General features: G+C 40.8%; 2 protein-coding genes across 3 annotated transcripts; one reads left to right on the plus strand and one right to left on the minus strand.

Moving 5' to 3' along the window:
* Positions 1-5272: 5272 nt before the first annotated feature.
* On the plus strand, positions 5273-17967 carry SSB (small RNA binding exonuclease protection factor La). 2 transcript variants are annotated; one of them, XM_074967527.1, is made up of 12 exons: positions 5273-5342; positions 11111-11185; positions 13028-13131; positions 13304-13478; positions 13718-13825; positions 13934-14034; positions 14251-14322; positions 14410-14452; positions 15257-15397; positions 16179-16365; positions 16539-16673; positions 17697-17967. In XM_074967527.1, exons 2-12 carry the CDS (start codon positions 11120-11122, stop codon positions 17792-17794), a joined length of 1230 nt encoding a protein of 409 aa, XP_074823628.1. In that variant the 5' UTR covers positions 5273-5342; positions 11111-11119; the 3' UTR covers positions 17795-17967. The 2 variants fall into 2 exon arrangements, with proteins under 2 accessions (XP_074823628.1, XP_074823629.1); XM_074967528.1 differs by lacking the exons at positions 5273-5342; positions 13028-13131 and having other exon boundaries at positions 11115-11185; positions 17697-17964.
* METTL5 (methyltransferase 5, N6-adenosine) lies at positions 17841-24721 on the minus strand. Its single transcript, XM_074967529.1, has 8 exons — positions 24295-24721; positions 23627-23746; positions 22776-22890; positions 22100-22281; positions 21452-21534; positions 20800-20851; positions 19859-19908; positions 17841-17909 (listed from the first exon to the last, which is right to left on the minus strand). Exons 2-8 carry the CDS (start codon positions 23730-23732, stop codon positions 17856-17858), a joined length of 642 nt encoding a protein of 213 aa, XP_074823630.1. The 5' UTR covers positions 23733-23746; positions 24295-24721; the 3' UTR covers positions 17841-17855.
* Positions 24722-26131: the final 1410 nt, after the last annotated feature.

Raw genomic sequence — 26131 nt, forward strand, 5'->3', positions numbered from 1 at the left:
AATTTATTAACTAGTTAAACAAATTTAAAAATGAAAACTGTTAGCATGGAGAATGTTTTAATTTGTCAACAATGTTTGAATTTTTGTTAAACAAAAAATGGTACAAACAAACTTCTAAAATAAGCTTGTAAATAATAGGTATATTTTACCACAGAAATTTCTTTTGATTGAACAGACATATCAGAAGAATAGTCTGAAGTCTTGTTTCTGTTTTAGTGGTTTATTGGCTCTCGGATTCCCGGACACACAGAATCATAGTTTTAGTTATTATATGATGATGCATTTCCAACTCCTTTTATAGTAGGATATTTTTAAAACTTCTTAGGGCTTACAATAGGCTTCTAGCACTGACTGTAGAGACTCTGTTTCCAAGAGCAGGGTAAGCTGCAGAAGTCTAAGGATGAGAGGTTTCTTTTCTCTCCCTCTTTGACCTAAGGAAAAAGCTTTTTAGGCAAAATGTGGAGTTACAATAAAATATTTCCATTGACTACCATTCTGGAGATGGAAAAATGCCCTGATTCTGCAAAGAGGTATGTACTTAATTTTACATACTTTAGTGATCCCATTAAAGTCAACGGGACTATTCATGTGCTAACGTTAAGTAGTGTGTGAAGATGTTAGCAGGTTGGAGCCTAAATGATTGAGCTGATTATCAGCCTAAAGGAATTTTGGAATTTTTTTCAATACAAGTGTGTTAAGTATTATGATCAAAGGCTTTCAGATGGCTTTGGACATACACCATTAATGAAGAAGGTAGGTGGTAAAACTCTTAACAGATCATGCTAATGTTACTGGTAAACACCGTTACAGAGCTTGGAGAATAGGCAGATAAGTGTCTCGAAGAGAAGAGCTGTGCATGATCGTGATATAAAGGGCCATCAACAATACAGTGAAGTTAATTTTACACAAAGGGACTGACAGTCATGGCACTAAAATGTTGCACTGCCTAGAAAATCACAGGAACACTACTGCATGCCACAAACCTTGAGTTAAGTGCTTAAACCCCTACAATGAATGGGGGGAGAGAGGTGCCTTTTAGACTGTAAAGTGTGCAGCGTAGACATAGCCAGAGTGTGAGGCGATAGTGCATAAAATCAGGTAGGCGACAGGTGCCTAAAGTGAGGATGTAGTATGCATGCCCTGAAGAAAAACTTACTACTGAATGGGTTTAGACAGTAGCCGAGCGGTACCTAAAAGCAGAACTTGTGCACCTAGGCACTCTTGTAGATGGTACCCAAAGTGCCTAAAGTAACAATTTATATATAGATTTCCTTAACCTTTCAATTATAGGTAGCCCCTAAAATAGCTAACACTAGCAAGTACATGGTCAGCTAAAGAGATGTGACTTTTTTTTTAACTTGAGAGTATCTATTAAAACTCATTAAATCATGTCTGTGTAAGCAGTGGGACCAGAGATCAACCATCTGTCTTTATTCTACTAGAATAGAGTCAACTGATTTGCTATAGAAGCCTAGAAATGTAAGGCTGGAAGGGACATTGAGAAGACCTCCAGTCCATTCCCCTATGCTGCAACAGGACCAAATGAAACTAGACCATCCCTGACAGGCATTTGTTTAACCTGTTCTTAAAAACCTTGAATGATGGGGATTCCTTTGGAAGCCTATTCCAGAGAGAAAGTTTTTCCTAAATCTAATCTAAATTTCCCTTGCTGCAGATTAAGTCTATTACTACTTATCATACATTCAGCTGAGGTGTAGAACTGATTGCTGCCCTCTATAACAGCCCCTAACCTATTTGAAGACTAGTCTTGAGACAAGATTGAAGTAGGACCTGATAAACCATGTGCCATGTGTAGTTTTTTGTTTACCCCCCCCCCCCCCCCGGGTCAGGTTTTCTTAAACCTTTTATCATGTTTGTTGCTCTCATCAGGAAAGATGAGGACAAATGGAAGACTCCAAATGCGTGGCCCCCAGAACTGGTCACAGTACTCCACCCAAGGCCTCACCACAACAAAGAGTGGGCCAATTATCTCCCATGTTTTACATACTGGGCTTTTAACTGTCTCCTCCGTGAGACCAGGACCTCATTAAGTGGCAGGATATGGCTGGGAGAGCTGTCAAACACCTTTTGTCATACCCAGTTCAGTTTGCTACTACACTGCAATAAAAGACCCAGGCTTGCTCTATGCTAGCTACTTACATCAGTATATCTATGTTGCTCAGGGGTGTGGAAAATCCACACCTGAGTAAGTTATACTGACCTAACCCCCAGTGTAGACCATGCTATGTTGATGGTAGAGCTTCTGCTGCTAACATAGGTACTCCACTTCCCAGAGAGGTGGTAGCTATGTCAGTAGGGAAAAGCTTTCCTGTTAGTGTAGGTGGTGTCTTCAGTAAGTACTACAGCTCTGCCACTGCACTGCTGTGAGAGCTGTCAGCCCAGAGGCTGGTCTACTGTCTCAGGCTCCCAGAACTTGGGCTGTAGAGGTATAAAGTTACAATGTAGATGTTCAAGCTTAGCTCTGAGAGTGCGTGATGGAGGAGCGTTTTGGAGCCTGGGATCCAGCTCGAGCCCCAATGTACACAAGTGGGGGGTCTGCCAAAACAAATGAGAGCAGGGCTGCTGTTAGGCTCACTGAACCCCAGAGCAGAATGCTGAAGCCTGAGCCCTGCTATGTGGGTCTGAAACCTGAGCAACTTAGCTTCATGGGGCCCCAGGCAATTGCCCTGCATGCTAACCAAATGCTGGCCCTGGCTTTTAATCTACTGGATATGCATAAAAACAGTTGTGGCCTGGATGGTATGTGCCTTTTTTTTTAATAGCATGTTGGAGGTGGCTGAGAGAGAGGCAGAGAACCCCTGGTCTATACCACAATTTTTAGACCCCCAAGCCCCAGGAGCCTGAGTCAGCTTACCTGGCCTCTGAGACCTGGTGCTATAGGGTGGTGTGTGGTTTTTTTTGTTTTTTAAATTGGACTAGATCTAACCCTACCCTAGAGTCCAGCTACCCAAATTTGTTCCCACTGAAGTCTTAGTACCTGGGAACTTCCATGGACTACAGGTTTAGCTAACAGAATGTTTTAAACTCCTTTGCCTTTTCTGCACTAGAGCTCCCATCAATTTTTAAAAAAAAGTGCTATCCACTGTGTCAAGGAAATGACCTTCAAACTAATTTATCTGAACTGTTTTACAATTCGCTTGGCTAATGCAGTTTAATTGCAAATATAGACCAAACTTAACTTTTTGCCCAGAGAACAAAAGTGACTATTAAAAAACAAACAAACAAAGGACATGTTTGAATCCACTGAAATATTAATACCACTTTTGAACACACTTTTTTACAAAAATTAACAATGTAATAGATCTAAACTATCAGTTACTGTTAATACATGAATTTCAAAAATTGAGATCTAAGAAACAACTCACATTAATTAATTTAATTATATATATGAATAAGGAAATAAGACTCTAATGGTCAGGAACTATACAAGACCTGAAGTAACTTATTTAATGCGCATGCACACACAGGTGTCTCTTCCTTTTCCTCTTCTCCCCCATCCCCCCCAATGTGTTTAAAGCAGCCCTGCTGGGCTTCTTTTTTAAACTCTTTATTTAGGAAATTTTAACAAGTTTGCTTAGTTGGCAAGGATTAGTATCAGAAACAAAATGATCATTACAACAGCTTGCTTTTGTTTACTTTATTCCTGTGTAATGTCTCTAATCAGATCTTTTTAACAGGCTGGTACCATATTACAGAGTGATCCACATTATGGATGTTATGTGACATTTTTAGTGACTGAGTGAAATTGGAACATATACATTCCTGCTCTGTTGAATGTGTATCAAATGTTTTTTAAAATACTTGGACAGGTACCTTTTTTTGGTAGGTGAATGTACTTGAGTATTGAATAAAAGAAACCAAATATCTAACGTCCTCTTTTGCTGGGTAGGTAATTGGTGTTAATTTTTCCATAACGACAAACAAAAGCAAGTCCCTTTTAATAAGTATTTTCTTAACTTTTTTGCTGTTAATTGAAGTATAAGATTTTTAGACTATTAATTTTAAAAAAAACCCAACCCATTATTAGAAGGCTGCTTAGAGCTAGCAATCTTGTGTTTAAGCTCTTGGCTCTTTTCCCAGCAAAAGAGTGTAGTAAGATTTTACTAACTGCAAAAATTTAAATGCAGTTGACTAAAGCTATATACACCTAAGGATTCTAGGAAAACTGAAAAAACTTCTGAATGTAAGAGAGCGGTTGTGTTGTTCTTATTGAACTATAGAGTCTCATTGTACCTGGCACTGTTTATTGTAAAAATAAATTCAAAGTGCGAGACAGGAGCAGTAGAGGCTGGCCACTTGCAGCTTTTTATGTTGCTCACATGAATCAGCAATATGGCAGAAATTCCCCACTTTGTGGCACTTACAAATGAGGCATGAGCCTGACTGCAGGAAAATACTGTAAATAGAATATTGCAGGCAACTCCTGAATTAAGTCTAAATAAAACATCAACTAGACCGGGGTAGGGACCTGGAGGGCAAAGAGCCAACGAACAAAAAAATTGGTTCTGAGACTGGCATAAGCGGTTACTAAGTGGCTGGCGATTTGTATCCTACCCGTACTTGGGGGTTTCTCAAACCAAACCCTTGTCCCCCAAACACCTCTCTCAGGCCTTGCAGTCACGGAGGGATGGGGGTTGGATGCCTCAGCTGCATCATCCTCACACAACGTATTTTGGCCTTGGCCAGAGCAGGGAAGTTCTGCAGAGATTCCCCACGATTGCTAACAGCGAGTCAGCTCAACCCTCGTGTAAAGGGGCCGCTGGCGTTTTCACAGCGAGCGGGCCAACTCGCTCCGGCCAGGGTAGCCCGAACTGGCCCGTTGTTGGCACTAGCTCGGGGCACGTCCACCCCACGGAACTCGGCCCTGCCAGGCACGGTGAGGCTGAGACAGGGTTGGCGCCCCGCCCTGAGGCTGGGTCAGGCAGGGCTGGGCAGCCTGTGCTGAGGGAGGGCGCCCCCCCGGACCGTGCGGAGTGGACGGCGGGGCTGAGCCCGGCATCAGCTTCCCTCGCGGGGGCGCAGCGGGCTCGGAGCCCGGGCGATGAAAGGCCGCCCCAGGCGCCTGGAACCAGCCTCGCTCACTCTACAGCAGCAGAGCGGAACCCGGCTCGTAGGCGGCCCGCTGCGAAGCCGCGCCTCCTTCCCGCCCGGAGCCCCTCGTGAGGCGGGGCGGGGCCTGGGAGCCGCACGCTCGCGGGGGATGCTGGGGTTGCCCGGACTGGCGTCGAGCGCTCAGCGCAGCTTTTAAAGGCGGAGGGCGGGGCCGGCGGAACCAGAGGTCCGGGCGCGTGCGGTGCTGCCCTCGCTAGGGTCCACGGCAGGTTTGTGGCTGAGCCGCGCGACGGGAGCCTGGAGCTGCCACCCCTGGTGCTATGCGTAGCCCAGAGTCTCCCCCGGCCCGGGCCGCTACCAGCCCCACGTGCGGAGACCCCGGGGTCGGGGGCTGGGGTCGGTCCTCCGCCGGTGGCGGCTGCGTGCGGTCTGGCGGGTCCCCGCGGCTCTGAGCTTTCGGTCTTTGCCTCATGCGGCTTCCTGCGGCGGCGTCTGCCCCGGGCCAGTGCCAGGGCCGCCTCGCGGGGCCTGGGCCGCTGTTCGTACAGCGCCGCCGCGTTTTCCAGTAGGTGCGGCGGGCCTGGGCTGCGCTAGAGACGTAACCGTGTCTGAACCGGCGTGCGGCCAAACGGCACTACCGGGGCCGATAGTCCCGGCTGTGCAAACAACGAGCGGGAGCGTCGCTTCAGCTCCGCGCAGCGCCGGACTGGTGCGCGGTTAATGACGGCGCGCCCCCAGGGGAAGCGCTGGGGCCGTCTCGGCGCTACTGGGCTCCGGGGAGAAGCATCTTCGAGAACCGTGTGTTCGCCTAGCCCCTGGGGCTGTGGTGGGGAAGCCGTGGGGGAGCCCTGCCTGGCGTTAGTAGACTGGTCACTTGCCCCTCGAGAGAGCTTTAACTGTGTTGTTTAACGTTGGTCAGGATGGGTTTAGGTCTAAACCACATGGTGGCTGACACCCCAAGGGCTGCTGCGAACTTCTGCACCAGCGCTCCTGCCATATTACCTCTAGTGGAGCTGTACTGATCATAGCAGGGGTAGGAAGCTTCAAGTTCACGTGCTTTAACATGATTGCTCTTGTTAGTGCTATAGTGTAGATAAACTAAACTAAGTACTAAGGTTAATATGCTTGTATCAGTGCTTATAATGCAAACAGGGTCACAGATGTTGCCCACTTTGACTCTTCATTTATTTCCCTGATTTTAGTATTTCATATGGCACTCTGGCTGTTATTTTTCTATGATTAATAATGCTACTGGATCTCAATCTCATGTCCTGTATGCTCTGGGAGTAAATGTATTAGCCTGAGCCATTTTAGAAAGCTATTAATGCTAACACTCTAACAAGGGTGTATGCTGACTCAGTTTTACAGAGTAAAATTAGGCCTCTGTCTAACCACTGGCTGGTTAGTAACAGTGTTTCAATATGGTCCGGCTAGTCTACTCTTCGGAGGCAAACTGTTAGTTGAATCCCTTTTATGCCAACAGCTTCATTAGTAGTGTGGATGGGACCCAAGTGCATTGGCTGTAACCAATCGCATTCGCTATAGTATACAATATAGCCGGAGACGTGAGCCTGCTAGGCAGGGATGAGTGGACAACAAAGAATCTCTAACATCTTGGATAATAAAAAGGATCTGAATGCATCCGATGAAGTGAGCTGTAGCTCACGAAAGCTTATGCTCAGATAAATTTGTTAGTCTCTAAGGTGCCACAAGTACTCCTTTTCTTTTTGCAAATACAGACTAACATGGCTGCTACTCTGAAACCTGTCATCTTGGATAATGTAAATCTGGGTTTGTCTAAACCAGAAAGCTTTACAACTTGAACTATATCAGTATACCTTAAAGCAGCAGCCCCTGGGCCCCTTTTAGCGTGGACACAGGTATTCTGGTATAAAAGTGAATATACTGGTTTGGGAACTGAAATAAACTGTATGGTACAAGGCACTCTTATCCTGGTAAAATGTAAATGTAGACCAGCCTTTACTAACTCCAATCACCTACCATATAGCTTTATGCTGTAATGGGTGACCATAGGATTTTCTCCTCTGATCTGCCTGAACCATTTATTGACATGACAAGATTGTGTTTGCTATCAGAATTGTTTTAGTATAAAACCATTGGCAGCTTGCCCAGATAAAAGGCCCCATCCTGGTTTCTAATCAGAATCTGTCCAAAAGTGCACATCAAGTCTGCATATTAAATTCTGTATGAGGCCTTAATGTGAATGTGTTGCTCATGCACCATTGTCAAGTGTAAACTGAAAAAGTAGTCAAGGAACAGCAACTAATTTTTGATAGTGGTAAAAGCACCTATCCTAACGCAACAAGGTTGTCTTCAGACTCAAGATTTTAAAAGTGCAGTTGAATGAAAGATTATGGAGTAGACTAAATGGAAGGATTAATAAAGACTTGTTAACTTAAGTCAGCATAGCTACATTGGTCATGGCACAGTTATGCCGACCTAACCCTCAGTGTAGACACTGCCATATTGATGGACGAATGCTTCAGTCGATGTATCAACCATTATTCAGGGAGGTGATGTTTCTACAGGGATGGAAAAAATCCCTTCCTTTGGCGTAGATGCATCTGTGCTGAAGGTATATGCTGGCATAACTATGCCTGTTTAGTTTCCAGAGATCCCTAATGGAATTGCAAATTTTGAGATCAGCATGTTTTAACTAACATAGTGGAGTATTATGTTAGTTACTCCTGTGAAAGGAGTAGCATGCAGCCAGTGCATTCTGTGGCCAGGGAAATTGTAGCCAAGGAGCTAGAGACAGCGGAGGAAGAGAACTGGGCTGCGGTACACAGAGGAATTTGTTTTTTTTTTTTAAAACCACAGAAATTAAATAACTCTCTTAAGGAGTAAAATTGCCCAGTGCTACTTCAGCCACTCTTCACATTCTGAAAAGGCATAACTTAACTCTTTCTTCTTCTTGTGCCATCTCCACAATGTAACCTTAACTCTGTCCTCTTTGCATGTTGTCTTAACACACCAATAACACACCCATGCACCCATTAGTATGCTACCTTTACAGATTCTCAGAGACTTTAAGGCCAGAAAGGACCATCATGATCATCTAGGCTTACCTCATGTGCGTTGCAGGCCACAGAACATCACCCACCCACTCCTATAGAAAGGCCATAACTTCTGAGTTACTGAAGTCCTTAAATCTTGGTTACAGAGAAACCATCATTTACTTTAGTTCAAATCAGCAAGTGACCTGTTCCCAAATTGCAGAAGAAGGCACCTCTCCCCACCCCCAGGCCTCTGGCAGTCTGACCTGTGGAAAAATTCCTTCTGGATGCCAAATATAGTGACTAGTTAGACCCTAAGCATGTGGCTGAGGCCAACCAGTCAGACACCTGGGAAAGAATTCTTTGTAGTAACTTGGAACCCGCCCTATCTAGTATCCCATCTCCAGCTGGTGGAGATATTTGCTAATAACCGTTACAGAGAGCTCATACGCTATTGTAGGTAATCTCATCATATCCCCTCCAATAAAGCTCAGTCTTAAAATGAGTTAGGTTTTTTGCCCCGCTACTCCCCTTGGAATTTCACTCCTCTGATAGTTAGAAACCTTCATCTAATTTCAAGCCTAAACTTGTTGATGGCCAGTTTCTATCCATTTGTTCTTGTCCCAACATTGGCCCTTAACTTAAATAACTCCTCTCCCTCCCTGGTATTTATCTCTCTCATTTATTTATAGAGAGCAATCAGATCTTCCCTCCTCCTTTGTTTTGTTAAGCTAAACAAGCTGAGCTCCTTAAGTCTCCTCTCATAAGGTAGGTTCTCCATTCATCCGATCAGCCTACTAGTCCTTCTCTTCAGCTGTTCCAGTTTGAATTCACATTTCTTAAACATGGGAGAATAGAATTGCACACACAGTGCCTTGTATAACGGTAATAACACTTCTATTTCTATTGGCTATATCTTGCCTGGGGCATCCTAGGATTGCATTAGCCTTTCTCACAGCATATTTGGTGGCTCATAGTATTGTAATGACCAATATACCAAGGTTTTCTTCTCTTCTGTTGCTTTCAACCATTACATTCCCAGCTTACAGCAAAAATGTTTTTTTAGTCACAAAGTGCATGACTTTGCACGATTAAATTTCATCCCATTTCTATAAGTCCAGTTTCAAGGTCATCCAAAACTAGGCTATTCTGGTTCTCTGTATTGGCAGCAAATCTCAACTTTCTATCATCGGTAAATTTTATTAGCACACTCCCACTTTTTGTGCCAAGGTTATTAATGAAAATGTTCAATAAGATTGGTCCCCAGACTGATCCTTGAGGAACTCCACTAGTAATCTCCCTCCAGCCTGACTATTCACCTATCAGCATGACCCATTGTAGTCTCCCCTTTAATCAGTTCTTTATCCACCTTTCAATTCTCATATTAATCCCCGTCTTCTCCAATTTAACTAATTTTCCATGTGGAACTGTATCAAATGCTTTACAGATGTCCAGGAAGACTGGCTCTACTGCATTTTCTTTGTATAGAAAATCTGTTATCCTCTCAAGAAAAGAGATCAGGTTGGTCTGGCATATCTACCTTTTGTAAAACTATACTGTATTTTATCCCAATTACTGTTTACTTCAGTCCTTAATTACTCTCTTTTAAAAATTGTTCTAAGACCTCGCATACAATTGAGGTCAAACTAAAGGGCCTGTAGTTTCCCAGATCACTTGCCCCCTTCTCCCCTTGTTAAATATAGGTACTGTATTTTGCAAGTCTCCAGTCATAAGGTTTGATTTCCAAGTTTATGGATTCATTAAAAATTCTTGCTATGGGCTTGCAGTTTCATGTGCCAGTTCATTTGGATGGAGATTATCTGGGCCCCCTGATTTGGTCCCATTAAACTGTGAGTTTGGCTTCCACCTTGGATGTGGTAATTTTTACTTCTGTATCCTTGTTCCTGTTCAGCATCCTGCCACTGCCCCAGATCTCATTATCCTTCTTGAAAATGGACGGAAAGTATTTGTTTAGGTGTAGTGTTTAGTTGCATTCTCACTGCATTACTAGCTTCAGTGCCAGCAGCACTTGAGCTTTCAACCCATAACCCTGACAAGAAGCTAGCCCAGCTGGAGCTTAAAGCACCACTTAACTTGAGCTAGAAGTTTGTATGGATGCAATTTGGGTTATACAGGCAACACCTGGGTTATACCTTGAGCAAACAGTGCAATAAAGACAAGCCCTCATAGGGAAGAACAAACCCCTTTCTATAGGGAGCACCAGAAGAGGCTGGGTTTCTACTGTATGGTGCTCTGATGCTTCTGCTTCCCTCTTCAGAGTAGTCAGTGACCAGCTTCTTTCAAACTGGAAGATGAGGCAGGGTTAGGAATTGTAAATAACTTCATCGTACTCCTTAAAAGGTAGTCTAACCCAGGGTTTCTCAAATGCAGTCACGTGACCACCAAGGGTTTTTCTTGAGGCCACAACCTCCTGGGTGAGACTGGATTTTATTAAAATTCGTGTCAACATGATGGCATCAGACTTCCCCTGTGATGAAGTTTTCTAAGCACTAGATGGCTAAATGCCTAAATCACTGTTGTATGCAGTATAGTTGTAGCTGTATCTGTCCCAGGATATTAAGAGAGACAAGGTGGGTGAGGTATTATATTTTATTGGACTAACTTCTTTGAGTGAGAGACACAAGCTTTTGAGCCACACACAACTATTCTTCAAACCTGAAGGTATTACCTTATCCACCTTGTTTCTCTAAATCACTGTTGGAAAGAAGTGAAATTGCTTTGTTTTTTTTACAGTGGATAATGCTGCATGTTGATTTGATACTTTAAGTCTCATACACATTTTATTTATCTTGCATTCTGACTAACTCCTAACTAAGGTTCTGAGTTCATGTTCTAAGTTGATTAGATGTCTTAAATGTATAAAGAATGTCAATTTTATTTTATATGATCTGGCTGTTGCCCAAAATTAGGGATTTCATTTGATGAGTTTCTAGTTTCTTGCAAAGTTTATGGTGAAGCAACAATACTAAGTAATATCAAACTCCGGTTTATGAATACAGGTGGCCAAAATGGCTGAAAATGGAGAGGGTGAAAATATGTCTAACCTGGAAAACAAAATCTGTCAGCAAATTGAGGTATGTTTATTTTAACACTGGATGCTAAATCAGTTTCTCTCATTAGCTAAACTGTTAATCTTCTTAGGTATTCTAAACAAAAATGCTAAACCTAGTATTTAAACTTCAGTCTTCAAAACTGGTTCTAGAAATGCTTGTCCGTGGTTCCATGACAGTGTTCATTCTGTGAATTTACTAACAACTTAAATACTAGTCACCTTAAAAACTGGCAAGTTTATGGACCGTTCAACCAAAATATTAACTTCTCTTATTGCAACTTCGGGAGTCATTCCCTATGCATGCAAATAGAGAAAGGTATTTAATATGTTAGCTTTCTACTTATTACATTTAAGTTCTTCAGTGTCTTGATTTTTATCTGCTGTGATGATATCATATACCAGTGGCTCTCAACCTTTCCAGACTACTGAACTCCTTTCAGGAGTCTGATTTGTCTTGCGTATCCCCACTTCACCTCGCTTGAAAACTACTTGCTTACAAAACCAGACACAAAAATACAAAAGTGTCACAGCAAACTACTCCTGAAAAATTGCTTACTTATTTTTACTATATAATTATAAAATAAATTAATTGGAATATAAATATTGTACTTACATTTCAGTGTATGGTAGATTGTATGAAATTTTAGTTTGTACTGACTACTTTAGTGCTTTTTCTGTAGCCTGATGTAGATGAATTAATGTACCTCTTGGAAGACCTCTGTGTACCCCCAGGGTACATGTACCCTTGGTTGAGAACTACTGTCCTATACTACCCTGTAATTCTGTTTTTTTTAATTGGAAAAAATACATTTGAATTGCTGACTAAAGAAGACTTGGACATAAGGCATCAACTATCTTTATATCTCCTCATCACAAGATGTAAAGGTCTAAAAACTAAGTTTGAAAGTAGTAGACATAATAGATTAGTAGAAGTGTCCTTGTAGCGCTTTCTTAATCCACTCATGTATTAGTAATGCTGGAAGTGTTGTGAAATTCAGAGTAAATGCTGGGGGGGGGGGAGAACTGCCATAACTAAAATGAGAAATCAACAGTGGTAATGTAACAATAGAGGTTAAATTCACATAGAAGTATAACTCGATTTGATTAATATATGCACAATATAACAGATGCTGGTATAGAATGATCAATGAAATATTTCCATGTTGACTCTTGCAGCATAAAATGTTTGACATTTTGGATTATCACTTGTAGCAAGAGACTGCCCTTACAAACAACTCTGCTGGCTAATTCAAAGTAGGCAAGGCAAATCCTTGAAGGAGCAGAACATTCTGTGGATTGTTGAACTGGGTCCAATTGAAATGAGAATGGTAGTAAAACTGGCAAAATAAACCTCCAAAATAAAAGCTAATTAGAAGCTTCCTGAAGGGAATGTGAGTGGCCCATATAGATGGTATCCTACTAGGACAAATGCTACCTTTCATATATATATATATTTTTTTAACTTAAAATGTAAAGCCATCAGGATACCAACTTTGACTAGTAATCAGACTAATTTGATCAGGTTGATGTCTAAATGCTATCAGAACAAAAGTCTCCATGTATTTGCTCAGCCAAGGCCATAGACTGTATTTGTGTCTGAAACTCTTTACTACTGTCCCACTAGACAAGATCACTCTTTAGATGGTCAGCTACCTGCACTTAGATTTGGAGGAATTCCAGTTAAATGGAGAATTTAGAAATTCTGAAGTTAGATATCTGCATAATTGAGTTAAAGATAACTCCTATGATACTGGTGTAAAGGGGGATGCCAAACTTCCATTGGCTAGTTCATTACTGCATCAAGTCTCCATCAAATTATCTTATGCTTCAACAGTCTAGGACAAATCTGTCTTTATTTTTGCAGTACTATTTTGGTGATCACAATCTACCAAGAGACAAGTTCCTAAAGGAGCAGGTCAAACTGGATGATGGCTGGGTGCCTTTAGAAATAATGATCAAATTCAACAGGTAAAATGAAGTGCACGTAACCTTTGGTGGCTGGGTGCCTTCCAGATAACCATACTGTCTGAATTAGGGGCCATATGTCCTCAGTCTGTATGTACAGCTCAAATCCTGATTGAGTAATGCTGGGGATGGAGTATGTGGACATGTTTTGATATACTGTGTTCTTTCTCCATAGGTTAAGTAGTCTCTCAAAAGACTTCAATGTTATAGTAGAAGCACTGAGAAAATCTAAAGCTGGACTTATGGAAATAAGTGAAGACAAAACTAAAATCAGAAGATCTCCAAGCAAACCCCTCCCTGAAGTGAATGACCAGTATAAAAATGCAATTAAAAACAGATCTGTATATATTGTAAGCTTTCATACTCTACTGCATTACTTTCAGTTTATTACTTAAAAGGCTTTAACCCAAATGAAATTCTGATTCTATTGCTTAGATTTATTTTAATATAAAATGAGGTGTAGCATAAGTTTTAAGCAACTGATTTGTATTTTTCAGTCACCATACTGGTTTGTAATGATACTTTCGTTAATTGGAATGTCATAGCTTCTGTTTCATGTAATTATTGGAAGTTCAATTTTACTTTGCAGAAAGGCTTTCCAACAGATGCAACACTTGATGATATCAAAGAATGGCTAGAAGGTAAAGGCTCAGTAGAAAACATTCAAATGAGGAGAACATTGAGTAAAACATTCAAGGTAATTGTGTATCACAATAACTGATGCTTTGCTAGCTATGAAAAACAGGCTACTAGAGAACATTCCATTAATCTATTTAATTCTTAATATTCCCCAATTATTCAATAGGGATCAATTTTTGCAGTATTTGATAGTGTTGAATCTGCTAAGAAGTTCACAGAAATACCAAACCAAAAGTACAAAGACACAGAGCTGATTGTGCTTTTCAAGTAAGTCAACTTCATTTATGTTTGAACAGATACCTGCATTGCCATATAGGTCCACTACTACTTGATTTGTGCAGGCTTTGCTGTTCCTCTGGAACAGTCTCAAATTATAAAGATGTTCTAGAGCTAGATGTTTATTTGGCTACTACCATCTTCTCTCAGTAAAATAAAGGCTTTTTTTTATAGGCTGCATTAACTTAATTTATATCTTTATTGAAGGGAGGAGTACTTTGCAAAGAAGAATGAAGAGAGGAAACAAAACAAAGTAGAGGCTAAAGCAAAGGCAAAACAGTAAGCTAGGCTCTTGTTTAATAAATGAAGCACCTTACCTTATTTAGTTAATTATATTGTAACCAACTCTGATCTGAACTCTTACAGGGAGAAAGAAGAAAAACAGAAGCAAGCAGAAGATGCTGAAATGGTATGTACCTCTTGAATGGTCTGGAAGGGTAGAATAAACAAGGTTACAATGAATCTACTTGTCAAGTCTGTTTTGATACTGTATGCTTTCATATATCTGATAAGTAGTAAACCTACTTCTACCCTGTGTTTTTAGAGTAACCCTGTGATCTAACATAGGTATAGGAGGGTGCCAAACATTACCCAAAATGTGAACACTCAGCTTGGAGTACCACTTTGCCTCCATAATCAAATCTGACCTTCCACCCAGAAGTACATTGTATTTTTTTTCTCAAGGCCTAATTTTGTCAATTAAAAGATGTAATTTGCTTTTTACTGTATATAACAAATGTCACTGCACATGATTCCACAACTAGCACTGAATGGCTTGGAAATATGCCCAGGTACTATACCATATATGAAGAAACAAGGTGGGGGGGAGAATGGCATGGATGAGCACTTCTAGTGGTACTGACAATATCTGTGCATAGGTTCACAAACTGGGGTTTCAGCCTTTAGGGCTAGTGGCACATGGGTATCAAGGGTTGTAAATATCCTGTGGAGAGTCTGGAAAAGGCTGAAAAAAGCAATGCTATGCAAGACTTCTAGAAACTTTTTTGTGCTTGGAGGTGCTTTGGCGTAAAAGTACGAGATATTTGGCCTGCTGGCAATACAGCTGGATCCGTATCACTTGATCTCTTCTCTGATCTCTTGCAGCAATCTTTTGAATACTGTCTCCTTAATACAGCGTCCTGAAACTCTGCACTTCAGTGCAAATCTCAAATTCTAGCTGCCTTATTTTTTAACAAAGTTCTCTTGTATTTAGAAATCACTGGATGAAAAGACAGGATGCTTGCTGAAATTCTCTGGCGACCTAGAAGATCAGACTTGCAGAGAAGATCTTCATGCAGTTTTCTCTGACCATGGAGAAATTAAATGGATAGACTTTGTCAGAGGGGCAAAGGAGGTCAGGAGGCTCTCAGATGAGATGTTACTTTTGTCTATGTGAAATTTGTCTGGTATCTGAATGCTGCTTAAGTGCCTGATGGTTAACTTAGCAATGGTATACTACACCTTCCATTGGGGACTTACAGAATGCAGAATTAGTTTATTTCTTCAGCTTTTTAGAGTAACTACTAATAGAAAGTGGTCTGAATAAAAGGTAAAAGCATTAATGTGACTCTCCTCCTGCGGAGTTATGCTTAGTCTATGGCTAAAGTAAGGACATGCTAACCTAGAGCCACAGAGGAGTGCACACTGATATGGGAGTTTGCATAAAACAAAGGCTAGACTAAAGATCTCAATTAAACAAACCAGTTATTAAATGCAACATCACTGATTGCTGGGAGAGTAGAGAGAGATTATGCAGAGCAAACCTTGGCCTTTTTCTTATTCAACCATCTATGTGCTTAGCTAAGCATATCACTGTCCATATGAAGTGCACGTGCAGTTACTAAGGGTTTTCAAAATCTGGGGGCTGGTATTTTTAGGCTTAACTGTTAAATTGACATGAATTGTAGGTCAGTTAATACTCATGAGTCTGAAAATGATGAAGCACTAAACCTGTTAATATGTAGGTTATCTTCAAAACCATATGGGCTAGAAATTTATTCTAAATGAGTTTGCAAACTGCAGCATCTGAGTCTGGCAGGAGACCTGGGGCTACCTGACGCTCCAGCTACAGTCCTGTTAATGCTTTTGCACTGGCAAGAGTCCATAATGCAAAGGGTGCTTGTTTCTGTGTTTAGGGGATTATCCTATTTAAGGATAATGCAAAAGAAGCACTGGATAAAGCCAAAGAAGCAAATAATGGGAACTTACAGTTGCGCAACAAAGATGTCATATGGGAGGTGCTGGAAGGAGATGCAGAGAAAGAAGCACTGAAAAAAATCATGGAGGGTCAGCAAGAATCATTAAACAAATGGAAAGCAAAAGGTGACTTTTTCCCTGACTAATTTGAATACCACTTGGATAACTTTCATGGAAGTTCTATTATATTAACGTGAACTTGTCAGATGGTGCATGCACAGAGTTGTATGGTTTTAGATTAGTAAATGACTAATGCATGGTTCTTAAAAGGTCCTGAACTATCTTGTACAACTTGACAGGTCGCAAATTTAAAGGTAAAGGAAGAGGTGGCAAAGTACCCCAGGGCTCACAGAACAAAGGGAAAGTACAGTTCCAGGGCAAGAAAACAAAATTTGAGAGTGAGGATGAAGAAGGTGAAGAGAACACTAAAACAGGTAAGCTGTTTTGTGCATGAGAGGGAGTAGTTCACATGCTGCTGGGAAGCAACCCTTTGCAATGTCTGTGTGTATAGAGAGAAGACTAAACAAATAGTAGTTTCTTGTATTTTCTAGAAACTGCTCAAGAAATTTGAGATTTGCAAAATATGGTTTATCATATACTATTAAAGTTTTTGTTCCCTCCCAGCGCAGTTTTCCTGATCATTCAAATTTAGTCATGTTCACAGGGACACCTAACTGATGCCTCTGTGGAGGTCTGTCAAATGAAGGACTGAACTGGTGCAGAAACGGACATATTCCTCTGCAGAGTTGAACATTTTCAGGGCAATTCAAAGCAGCTTTCAATGAAGAGATACTGTCCTTAGTCCTCCATTTGCTTAGCTCTACACAGCTGTTACAGTAAATTAATCATTCATATTTTTCCAAGTAAATGAATACCCTTATCTCAGTATGGTAGAAGAAACCTTTGTCTGTTAGCCATAGCCTAGAGCAGTGGTTCTTAACTCTTCCATATTGTGGGCTGTCTTCCCTTCCTGTTGAGATTTGGTGCCTGACTCCAAAAGGAAAAATATGGTATCTTCCATCGTTGTTTGAAGTGTTGTGGTAGCTGTGCTGGTCCCAGGATATTAGAGAGATGAGGTAATATCTTTTATTGGACCAACTTCTGTTAATCCAATAAAAGATATTACCTCACCTACCTTGTCTTTCTAAATGACCAGTACTACTGTTGTTTTTCAGACTGGAAAAGTTCTGGGTGCTCCTGTTTAGTTAATTCCCCCTGCTATGTGGTCCAAAGCCACTGGAAACAAGTCATGAATGGGTGATGCACCATTGTTACATAGTAGCTGTGGATCACCTGGAATTGTTCCACAGGCAATATGTGAAGTACTAATTTCAAGGCAACCTGTTCATATGTAGCAGCCTGAAAGACTGAATGTTGTGAGCTGGATAGGAACAGTCTTGAAAGTAATGTCAAACTTCACTAGTCCCATAAGTGTCTGTCTATATTAACTCTTACAGGGCCAGCAAGTCCCAAGAAAAGACCACTAGAAGAGACTGAAAAAGAAGAACCTGCATCAAAACAGCTGAAAACAGAAAATGGAGCTGGAGATCAGTAATACAGTTTTAAAAAGCACTGAGTTTTTATTAATCCATTTTAAATAGGTTTTAAGACAGTCCTCAGTTTGGAAGTTTTTCAAAGGAAAACCTTATTAAATCCACTTCAATATCCACCTGTAATGAGAGGAAAGTTTTTTTTTATTTTGTGAATTTTTTTTTTCCCCCAGATGCATGCTTACTTTAACATGCCAACTTGGGTATTTTTTTATATTTATAGTTTTGCTTATACTGTCTGATCCTCTCAGTATTTCTCGCATTTGAGTCAAATGTATAAAGGGAGGGTCTATCCCTGAATCTGACTGTAATTTTGAAGTTGTATGAAAAACACCAATAAAATTCCATATTTAAAAATCGTGGACCATTGAATGCTAGCTTCAGACTTATTAATGTTAGTGGACAGAACTCTTGTCAAAGCACAGATATGTGCACACTACTTCGTCTGTAGATAGTCAAACTATTTCCTGATTAGCATAAGGATCGCTTCAGTGGGATAAAACTCTTTTAGTCCCTCACTGTGGAGAAGATATCTAGCCAAATGCAACTCCAAGTGGTACATACACAATCAAAACTTCCACTGATACTACAATTTTTGGTCTCTGACTCTGCCTTCATGTTACATCTAGTCTCATCCAAGCCTTGCATCTTATTTCCAGGTTACTGCTGAACTATACAGTCTTTCTGATCAGACTCTTATCCAGGTCCTCCACTCTGTGTGACTTCTGTGACCCCTTTAACCTTCTTGGCATCCACCTTGTTCCCCTTGGATCCACTCAATGCAGCCTGTTCTAACCAGGTGATCATCTCCTCTCCTTCCAAAAAAACAAAAAACCCAAAACATATACTGCTTCCACTTTGTGAACTACAAAGTTTTGGTCCTTATTTATAACTCATATCTTACATCACTTACTGCTGCTTCTGTTGTCTCCTACTCTGCCATCCCTTAACTGCCTGTTCCCACCAGCTCTTGATTGCTTTTGTCCACGCAGCCCTTATGCACGGTACACCCTCACACTCGTCCAAAGCCATGACCCTTCCTTTAACAGTAAAATCCTGGCCCCTTCTGAAGTCAAATGGAATTCTGCTATTGCATTCAATGGGGGCAGGATTTCACCCCAGTCAATTGTAGGTGGGAGCAAGTAGAGTTTAGAGCGGGGTGGGGAAACTTTTTGGCCAGAGGGCCACATCGGGGTTGCGCAACTGTATGGAGGGCTGGGTAGGGAAGGCTGTGCCTCCCCAAACAGCCTGGCTCCTGCCCCTGCTCAGAATCCCTGACCCATCCAACCCCCCCCAACTTGACCCCTGACAGCCATGACCCCACCCACACCCCCGTCCCTAACGGCCCCCCCTGGACCCCACCCCCATCCAACTCCCCCTGCTCCCTGACTGCCCCTCGGGACTCCCTGCCCCTTATCCAATGCTCCCGCCCCCTTACCACGCTGGAGCCAGCTGCGCTGCCCGACATGAGCAGTGGGCCAGAGCGCTGCGGGCTAGCCTCCCTGGCCGGGAGCTCAGGGACTGGGTAGAATGGTCCTGCGGGCCGTAGTTTGCCCACCTCTAGTTTAGACAGTAAACTTATTTGATACATGGAAACATGTAGCCTCTTGCACCCACTTGCTAAGTCTTAATTAGATGAATTCAGGGCCTTAGTATGGTAAACCATAGGCAAGATCTGAGCCTAAATGCTATGTAATACACACACAATCCTTCAATAGAATTCTTTATGCTAGAGGTACTAAATACAGTGGTCTCCACCTATCTAGAAGAGGGTTAGAGACAACTTAACTTTTCTGGAATGTTTCTACTCCACCAACTTCAATTATACCCTAACTTGCTCTGTAACAAAGCACATGACATCAATCCTGAAACCAAATGAATTTGGTAACAATACTAAACTGAGTCACAAGTGCAGCTCTAACCCCTTTGTAGAGCGTCCAGCACACGATTAGGCACTACTCCAATGCAAGTTAAACTAAATTCAGACTTCAGTCTTAAACTAATAGCCAATTACCTCTAAATTTCAGATACAATTTCATAATTTAATATGGGATTAGGAAAATACTTACAGAAGACTTCTTATGAAACTTGTATGATGCTGGTAAATCATATCTAAGTTCTGTGAAGAGCATAGAGAACACCTGTCATACTAAAATCACTTAGTTGCTCAGTGGTGTTCGACAAACTGTACTATACTACCTTGACCACTTTTTTTGTTGCCAGCAACTTGACTGAAACTATTTTGGCTTTTCATTTATTCTGTCTCCGTCTGCCTGTTCTTGAGCTCTGGCCTGATTAGTGAATGCACATTAATACCAGAACAGGCATTTTCATATTAGCAAGTTTGTTTCTAGAAGGAAATTGCTACTAGATAACCATCACAAAACAAGTATGACAATGAAGGAACTCTGCATTCTACTGATGTATAAATATTGCATTATGTCTTTTTTCCCCCTACATTCTTCACTCCTATGCCATTAAAGTAGGTCACAAGTCTTGAAACATCCACCAAAATTTGGAGATCAGAAAAATTGACAGCTCAAATTGAGGACTAAGGGAATGCAGGAGCAGTGAAAGGTAAAACTTGTTGACAATCCTTTGAGGTGGGGTCTGCTGCCTTCTCTGATGACAGAACTGCTCCTATTTCAGTGCTAAATCTTGTCCAGTTAAGACCAAATTGGTGCAACTTTTGAGAAGTTTTTCCTAACTATATCCAGAATATTTGCTTTACTTTCTGATCAACCAGGACATCTTTCATCATTAGAGGTGTTTGTCCTGAGGGCAGAAGAATCTACAAAAACTTCCTATTTCATTAGTTTAGACCTGTTTATCACTTGCTCCTTGTAGTTTGTTTTACCCCCCACCCCCCAATCTACCAGTTTTTCATCCCAATAGATCATATTTTTAAACGAGCTCCTCATGTGCTACATCTGAATAGTAGCTGGTCCTGGAGGCTATTACCAACTAACAGAGCATTTTATAAAAATATGTATGTACAAGATGATCTTACCTGCTATAACTTCCATCTTCACTTTCCATTCATCTGCTTTCTTTTGAATATGCTGAACATAAGAAAATAGTCCATGAACTTAGTTCCAATTAGTTTATGGCATTTTGAGGAAACCCCATTAAAGTAGTAACTACTACTTTAATAAAAAGAAAAGGAGTACTTGTGGCACCTTAGAGACTAACCAATTTATTTGAGCATGAGCTTTCGTGAGCTACAGCTCACTTCATCGGATGCCAACCAATTTATTTGAGCATGAGCTTTCATGAGCTACAGCTCACTTCATCGGATTTTAATAGTAACTAAGATGTTTTATATTTTAAGTGTACTTGAGTTTTGAGTTGAAGTATTAATCTGTCTGACATCTACATTCTCCTGCTTCAAGGCGAGTATTCTACCTTAAGTCATTCTCACACCAAGTAATTACTAAGGCTCCAAAGACAGAACTCCAACCAGAGTCTGTCTTTTTTTTAAGATGTATGTATACCCACTCAAATATTAAGCACTATAAATTAAGTATCTTAGTTTTCAAACACCCAAGGCACAGGCACTCATCTTGGCTACTGAATCCATATTTGATTTTACAGAAACAGTGGAAGATTAGAGTGCCACTTACAGCTGCTTAGTACTTAACTGGCAGAAGTCAAGGACTTACTTTTCGTGTTGAAGTTTTGTGTAGGGAATATACAGCTGTTTGTGCCATTTGCAAAGCTACCTTCAGAAAAGTCATATCCATTCCTGTAAAAAGAGGATCCAAGCTGCAGTTAAAGCCTTATTTGTCTGCATTTATTTAAAGTCTTAAATTCTTTAATTTCATGCTTAGGTGTCCTTACTTTTCTATAAAGGGAAAGGATAGCATAATTTTAAACCTAATAATTGCAGTTATGCTTGCTAGCCTGTACATTCTGAAAAGCAGCGTTGAGTAAATAAAGGCACAGAAGAGAGGGCGTGTATTTCCATATTTTTCCTAATTGTGGTGTCTAGCATAGGTGTAGATAAGTTTAATTGTATATAGCAATATACAAAAGAACTACTAGTTCAACTAGTTATTAAAGGCCAATTATCAAAACTTTAACACCATTTCCTGAAATGATTCAACTTAACCAAGGACTTTACATATGGCTCACATGTGGATGTGGCTACGTCACAAAATGGGCAAAGGAGTAACTGTCTCTAAGATCCCATATAGAATAGCAAAGGTTTTGCCACTTTTAAAATTTGTTAGCAGATGAAGATATCCTTTATAATAGTTCATTCTTAAAAGTAAGTAGGAGTATTATAATTGCTTTTTAGAATCACCAACCTTTATTACGCTTAGTACCAAAAGGAGGATTCATGATTACTGTATCAAAAGTTTTTGACGTTCTGGCAGCTAAAGAACATACATCGCACTGAATCATGTCAATATTTGTGAGCTCAAACTCTTTTGCATTTCTACTAAATATTTCCAGGGCATCTGCATCTACGTCAAACCCCACACACAACCTGGAAAATGAAAAAACAATCAACAAACTGCAGTATTTTTACTTTAAAAAGATGTGGTACATTTTCTTTTCAGAAGGCTCATTTCTAAACACAGTCATATTTGTTCCCACTCAAGTTCTGAGAGATGTGCCTAAAGCAGAACATTCTGTTATCTTCTTCATGAGTTAGAACAGTGATATATTTTAGAAGTAAATTACTAAAAGGAATGTAAGTAGTGAAGCTTTTTACTTATGCTGTTCAAAAAGTTATGAATAACAGTTTGGAGAAAAATATTTTCTAAATTATGAAGATTTTAAATATAGAGGAATTGCCCCTATTACTTGTCATTATTTGCATGCACATACAGTGGCTAGATCTACTAAAATGTGTGGTCATGCACCCATTTTTAGTTACCTAAATTAAGTACAGTCTAGCACTGGTCACATTCTTAATCTTATCTCATTTAATTCTATACTGGGAAAGAAACTAAGAGAACTTGGGTGTTAAACACCTACCCTGCTCCTAACATTACACTCCCGATGCTGAGTACACCACAACCACATCCTAGATCTGCAACCACCTTGTTTTCAATATCATCAAAAGTGTTGTGAATTGTATAAAGCATACATGCTGAAAAATAAGATATTATAGGATAAGAACAAATAGGCAGTTGACAAGTCAATGTATTATTTTCTTTTGTCTTTCAGAAAGCTTTGAAGCAGATTCAAAATTAAGCAAGGACACATAGGCTATGGTAGACTATACAGGAACCGAGCTATACACAAATCTAGTGATCACAGTAAAATACACATCCTTGTTTATGTATGGAAACAAAAAATGAAGAGTAAGAAAGAATCTAGATCATTGGTCTTATATGTTGGTCTCATATATACAGCAGTGTATTCTTTGTAATTATGGAAGGTGCACAAGGAAATTTTGTTTGTGATGGTCCTATAGTAGAAATGGTATTTTATAATTACTCAGATTGAAAGATCGATATTAAAACTAAGAGCCGTGTTTCTGTGTTCTTAATACCTGACGCAAACTAATAGTTCTTATCCGTACAAATCAGAAAGTTTTCTGCAACCCACATCCTTAACTTTAAAATCCATTTATTAGATGTAATTGTTTGAGATATTAGAGACATTTACTGAAACAAATGCATTAGTGTTTCTCTTTAAGCTATCTCTGGCAATAATGCAAAAGCCTCTAATGAATTTATTACTCTCTCAGGACACACAAAATAAACATCTAGAAACAAAAAAAATTTAGATTTTTTTAAATTTTTTTTTTACAGTTTAAGTATTGATACAGTTTTGGCAACAGAAAACTGAGAATCTACAACAATTTTATGTTTAATCTCTACCTGCAATGTGTGGTCTTGTTGGATACTGTTCAAGAAGTAATTTTGGATTCTCAAAATCATCAACTTGCTGAAGACGGCTTTCTAGTTCCTTAAGTTTTAACTTCATGTTTGTTTATTCAACTAAAAAAAAAATTAGTTTATAACCAGGCATAGTTTGCACTATTAAAATTGTTCTTATAGTTATACATAAAATACAAAAACTTTTAAAAACTAATTAAAAATAAACATACATTAGAAAAAAACACATCCTGTTTCTCAGACTTACTTTTTTATGTATATAGCATAGAAGCGTGACTTAAGAGATCATATAGTTGGCAAAAACCCAAACCAGCCCCCCTACAGTCCTGTTTGGCTAATGAGCACACTCCAGTATTAACTTCAATGACAGCTGCAGATGTTCAGTGCCTTGATGCATAGGCCCCATAGCTAATGCGATGTCTGCAAATCTAGCTGGAAAAAGTCATGTAAATATGATGTATCTGCAAGTTGACTCCTTTTTCCATCACTTAGCAATTTATCCCAGAACAAAAATTGAGTGCTGTGAACATTAATTAGTTAATGCTAGTAGGGGACTTGGATTAAATAAAGTTATATATAAATATTAACTGTAATAACATTGAGGTTAATTTAAAAAAAATTGTTCTGAAGCAGGTTTTCTGCATCCTCACCTGTCTGAAGAGCCAGAAAAATGAATCTTCTCCCTCTGGGGCTCTAGTGGCTCAACTACTCTCTAGGGCTACCAAAACTGAACTCTCTCCACAGACAACCCCTGCCCATCAGCAGCGCTCCCTACCCACTGAAGTGGATTACCATCGCCTACCCACTTGGGTCACTGCCACAACCCCATCACCACGCACAAACGAAGGCCCCTCGCCTTCCCGTAGCGAGGGGAGCCTCACAGCGGGACAGAGTGCTGCTGTGAGCTGTGCGGCTGATTTCCTCCGCCGCAAAGCATGCAAGGCAGGGCGCTCCTGTCCTGGGGCTGCCTCCTGCGTCTTTGCACGGCACCCAGCACAATGCCCATTCCCGGCCGCTCCCCGCCGGAGCCCAGGCGCGGAGACTGCCAAGCAACTGCTGCACACCCCACCACCCCAAGCACCTACTTCCGCGCACCTCCTCTTCGCTCTACACAGTGCAGCAGTTTAACCCGTCCCCCATACATGCACATAAGAAACTGAGACCAGCGCTGTCAGTTCCACCCAGGTACTAGCAGCGTTGTACCCGGCCCAGAACACGTTTCCTTTCCTGCTTTCTTGTGTGCATTGATGGTGGTGTCCTCTTTGTGTCCCAGGCTATTAGAGAGACAAGATGGGTGAGGTAATATCTTTTATTGGACCAACGTCTGTTGGCCCCCGAGGCAAACTTTAAAGCCCTTGAATGGTTCCTTGAAATATGTGTTAAGTCGGGGTTCTCAAACTGGGGGTCAAGACCCCCTGAGGGGGGTTGCAAGGTTATTACATGGGGGGGTCAAGCTGTTAGCCTGCACCCCAAACTCTGCTTTGTCACCAACATTTATAATAGTGTTAAATATATAAAAAAATGTTTTTAATTTATAAGGCGGGGGGGGGGGGAGGTCGCACTCAGTGGCTTGCTATGTGAAAGGGTCACCAGTACAAAAGTTTGAGAACCACTCTGTTAAGTACTTACTCGAACCCAGTAGTTCTCAAACTTTTCTATTGGAGACCCCCTGCACACAGCAAGCCTGAGTGCAACCCCCCCCTTATAAATTAAAAACACACTTTTTATATTTAAGACTAAATAAATGCTGGAGGCAAAGTTGGGTTTGGGGTGGAGGCTGACAGCTCACAACCCCCACATAATAACCTCCTAACATCTGAGGGATCAATCCCCAGTCTGAGAACCCCTGTGCTAACCACTCTGTTCCACCTGTATTTAGCTGACACTCTGAGTACATTTCCCAGACCTGAAGAGGAGCTCTGTGTGAGCACCATAGCTTGTCTCTCTCACCAACACAAGTTGGCCCAATAAAAGATATTTCCTCACCCACCTTATCTTCCCTGCTTTGCTCCTTCTAGACACAGCAGAAAGAAATGGAAGAGTTCACCCTGTGAGCCTTTTAGCTGGCAGATGGAGAGGAACACTCTCCTCCTCTGCTGGTTTGTTTTCTCTCAGCTGAATTGAAATTGGGCTTTGTGAAGGATACATGATAACCACTCTTTGAGGATATACATAGGAAAAGGCAGCGAATGCACCTGTAACTGAGTACATATTCTTGCAAATGCACATTTGTGGGAGTTAAATACATCAAGATACTACTTTTTTCATTATTTTTCCAGCAAAGTGCAAATGTTCAGTGTTTTGCAAAACACTTGCCAGGTACAGCTTTCTCTTTGCCCAACAGTTTACTGACCAATAAATGTCTGCAACATAATTCTAGTTCCAGTATTTCAAAGCAGTGACTCAAGAGCTATGAGGTAGATTTGAATTCCTCCCAGGTCACCATTTCCCTAGCAACCATCTCTTTATTTCATATCATAGCCGTTG

The sequence above is a fragment of the Natator depressus genome, chromosome 11, assembly GCF_965152275.1.
Source record: "Natator depressus isolate rNatDep1 chromosome 11, rNatDep2.hap1, whole genome shotgun sequence".
NCBI classification, from domain to species: Eukaryota; Metazoa; Chordata; order Testudines; family Cheloniidae; genus Natator; species Natator depressus.

What these genes read in the sequence shown, in the direction of transcription:
- SSB (XM_074967527.1), top strand. Translation starts at nt 11,120, where the DNA reads ATGGCTGAAAATGGAGAGGGTGAAAATATGTCTAACCTGGAAAACAAA. An exon ending in AAATCTGTCAGCAAATTGAG is followed by an intron (nt 11,186 to 13,027) that starts GTATGTTTATTT and finishes TTATTTTTGCAG; the next exon opens with TACTATTTTGGTGATCACAA. An exon ending in GAGCTGATTGTGCTTTTCAA is followed by an intron (nt 14,035 to 14,250) that starts GTAAGTCAACTT and finishes TCTTTATTGAAG; the next exon opens with GGAGGAGTACTTTGCAAAGA.
- METTL5 (XM_074967529.1), bottom strand. Translation starts at nt 23,732, where the DNA reads ATGAAGTTAAAACTTAAGGAACTAGAAAGCCGTCTTCAGCAAGTTGAT. An exon ending in AGTGTAATGTTAGGAGCAGG is followed by an intron (nt 22,282 to 22,775) that starts GTAGGTGTTTAA and finishes TTCATTTTCCAG; the next exon opens with GTTGTGTGTGGGGTTTGACG. An exon ending in ACAAAACTTCAACACGAAAA is followed by an intron (nt 20,852 to 21,451) that starts GTAAGTCCTTGA and finishes TCTTATGTTCAG; the next exon opens with CATATTCAAAAGAAAGCAGA.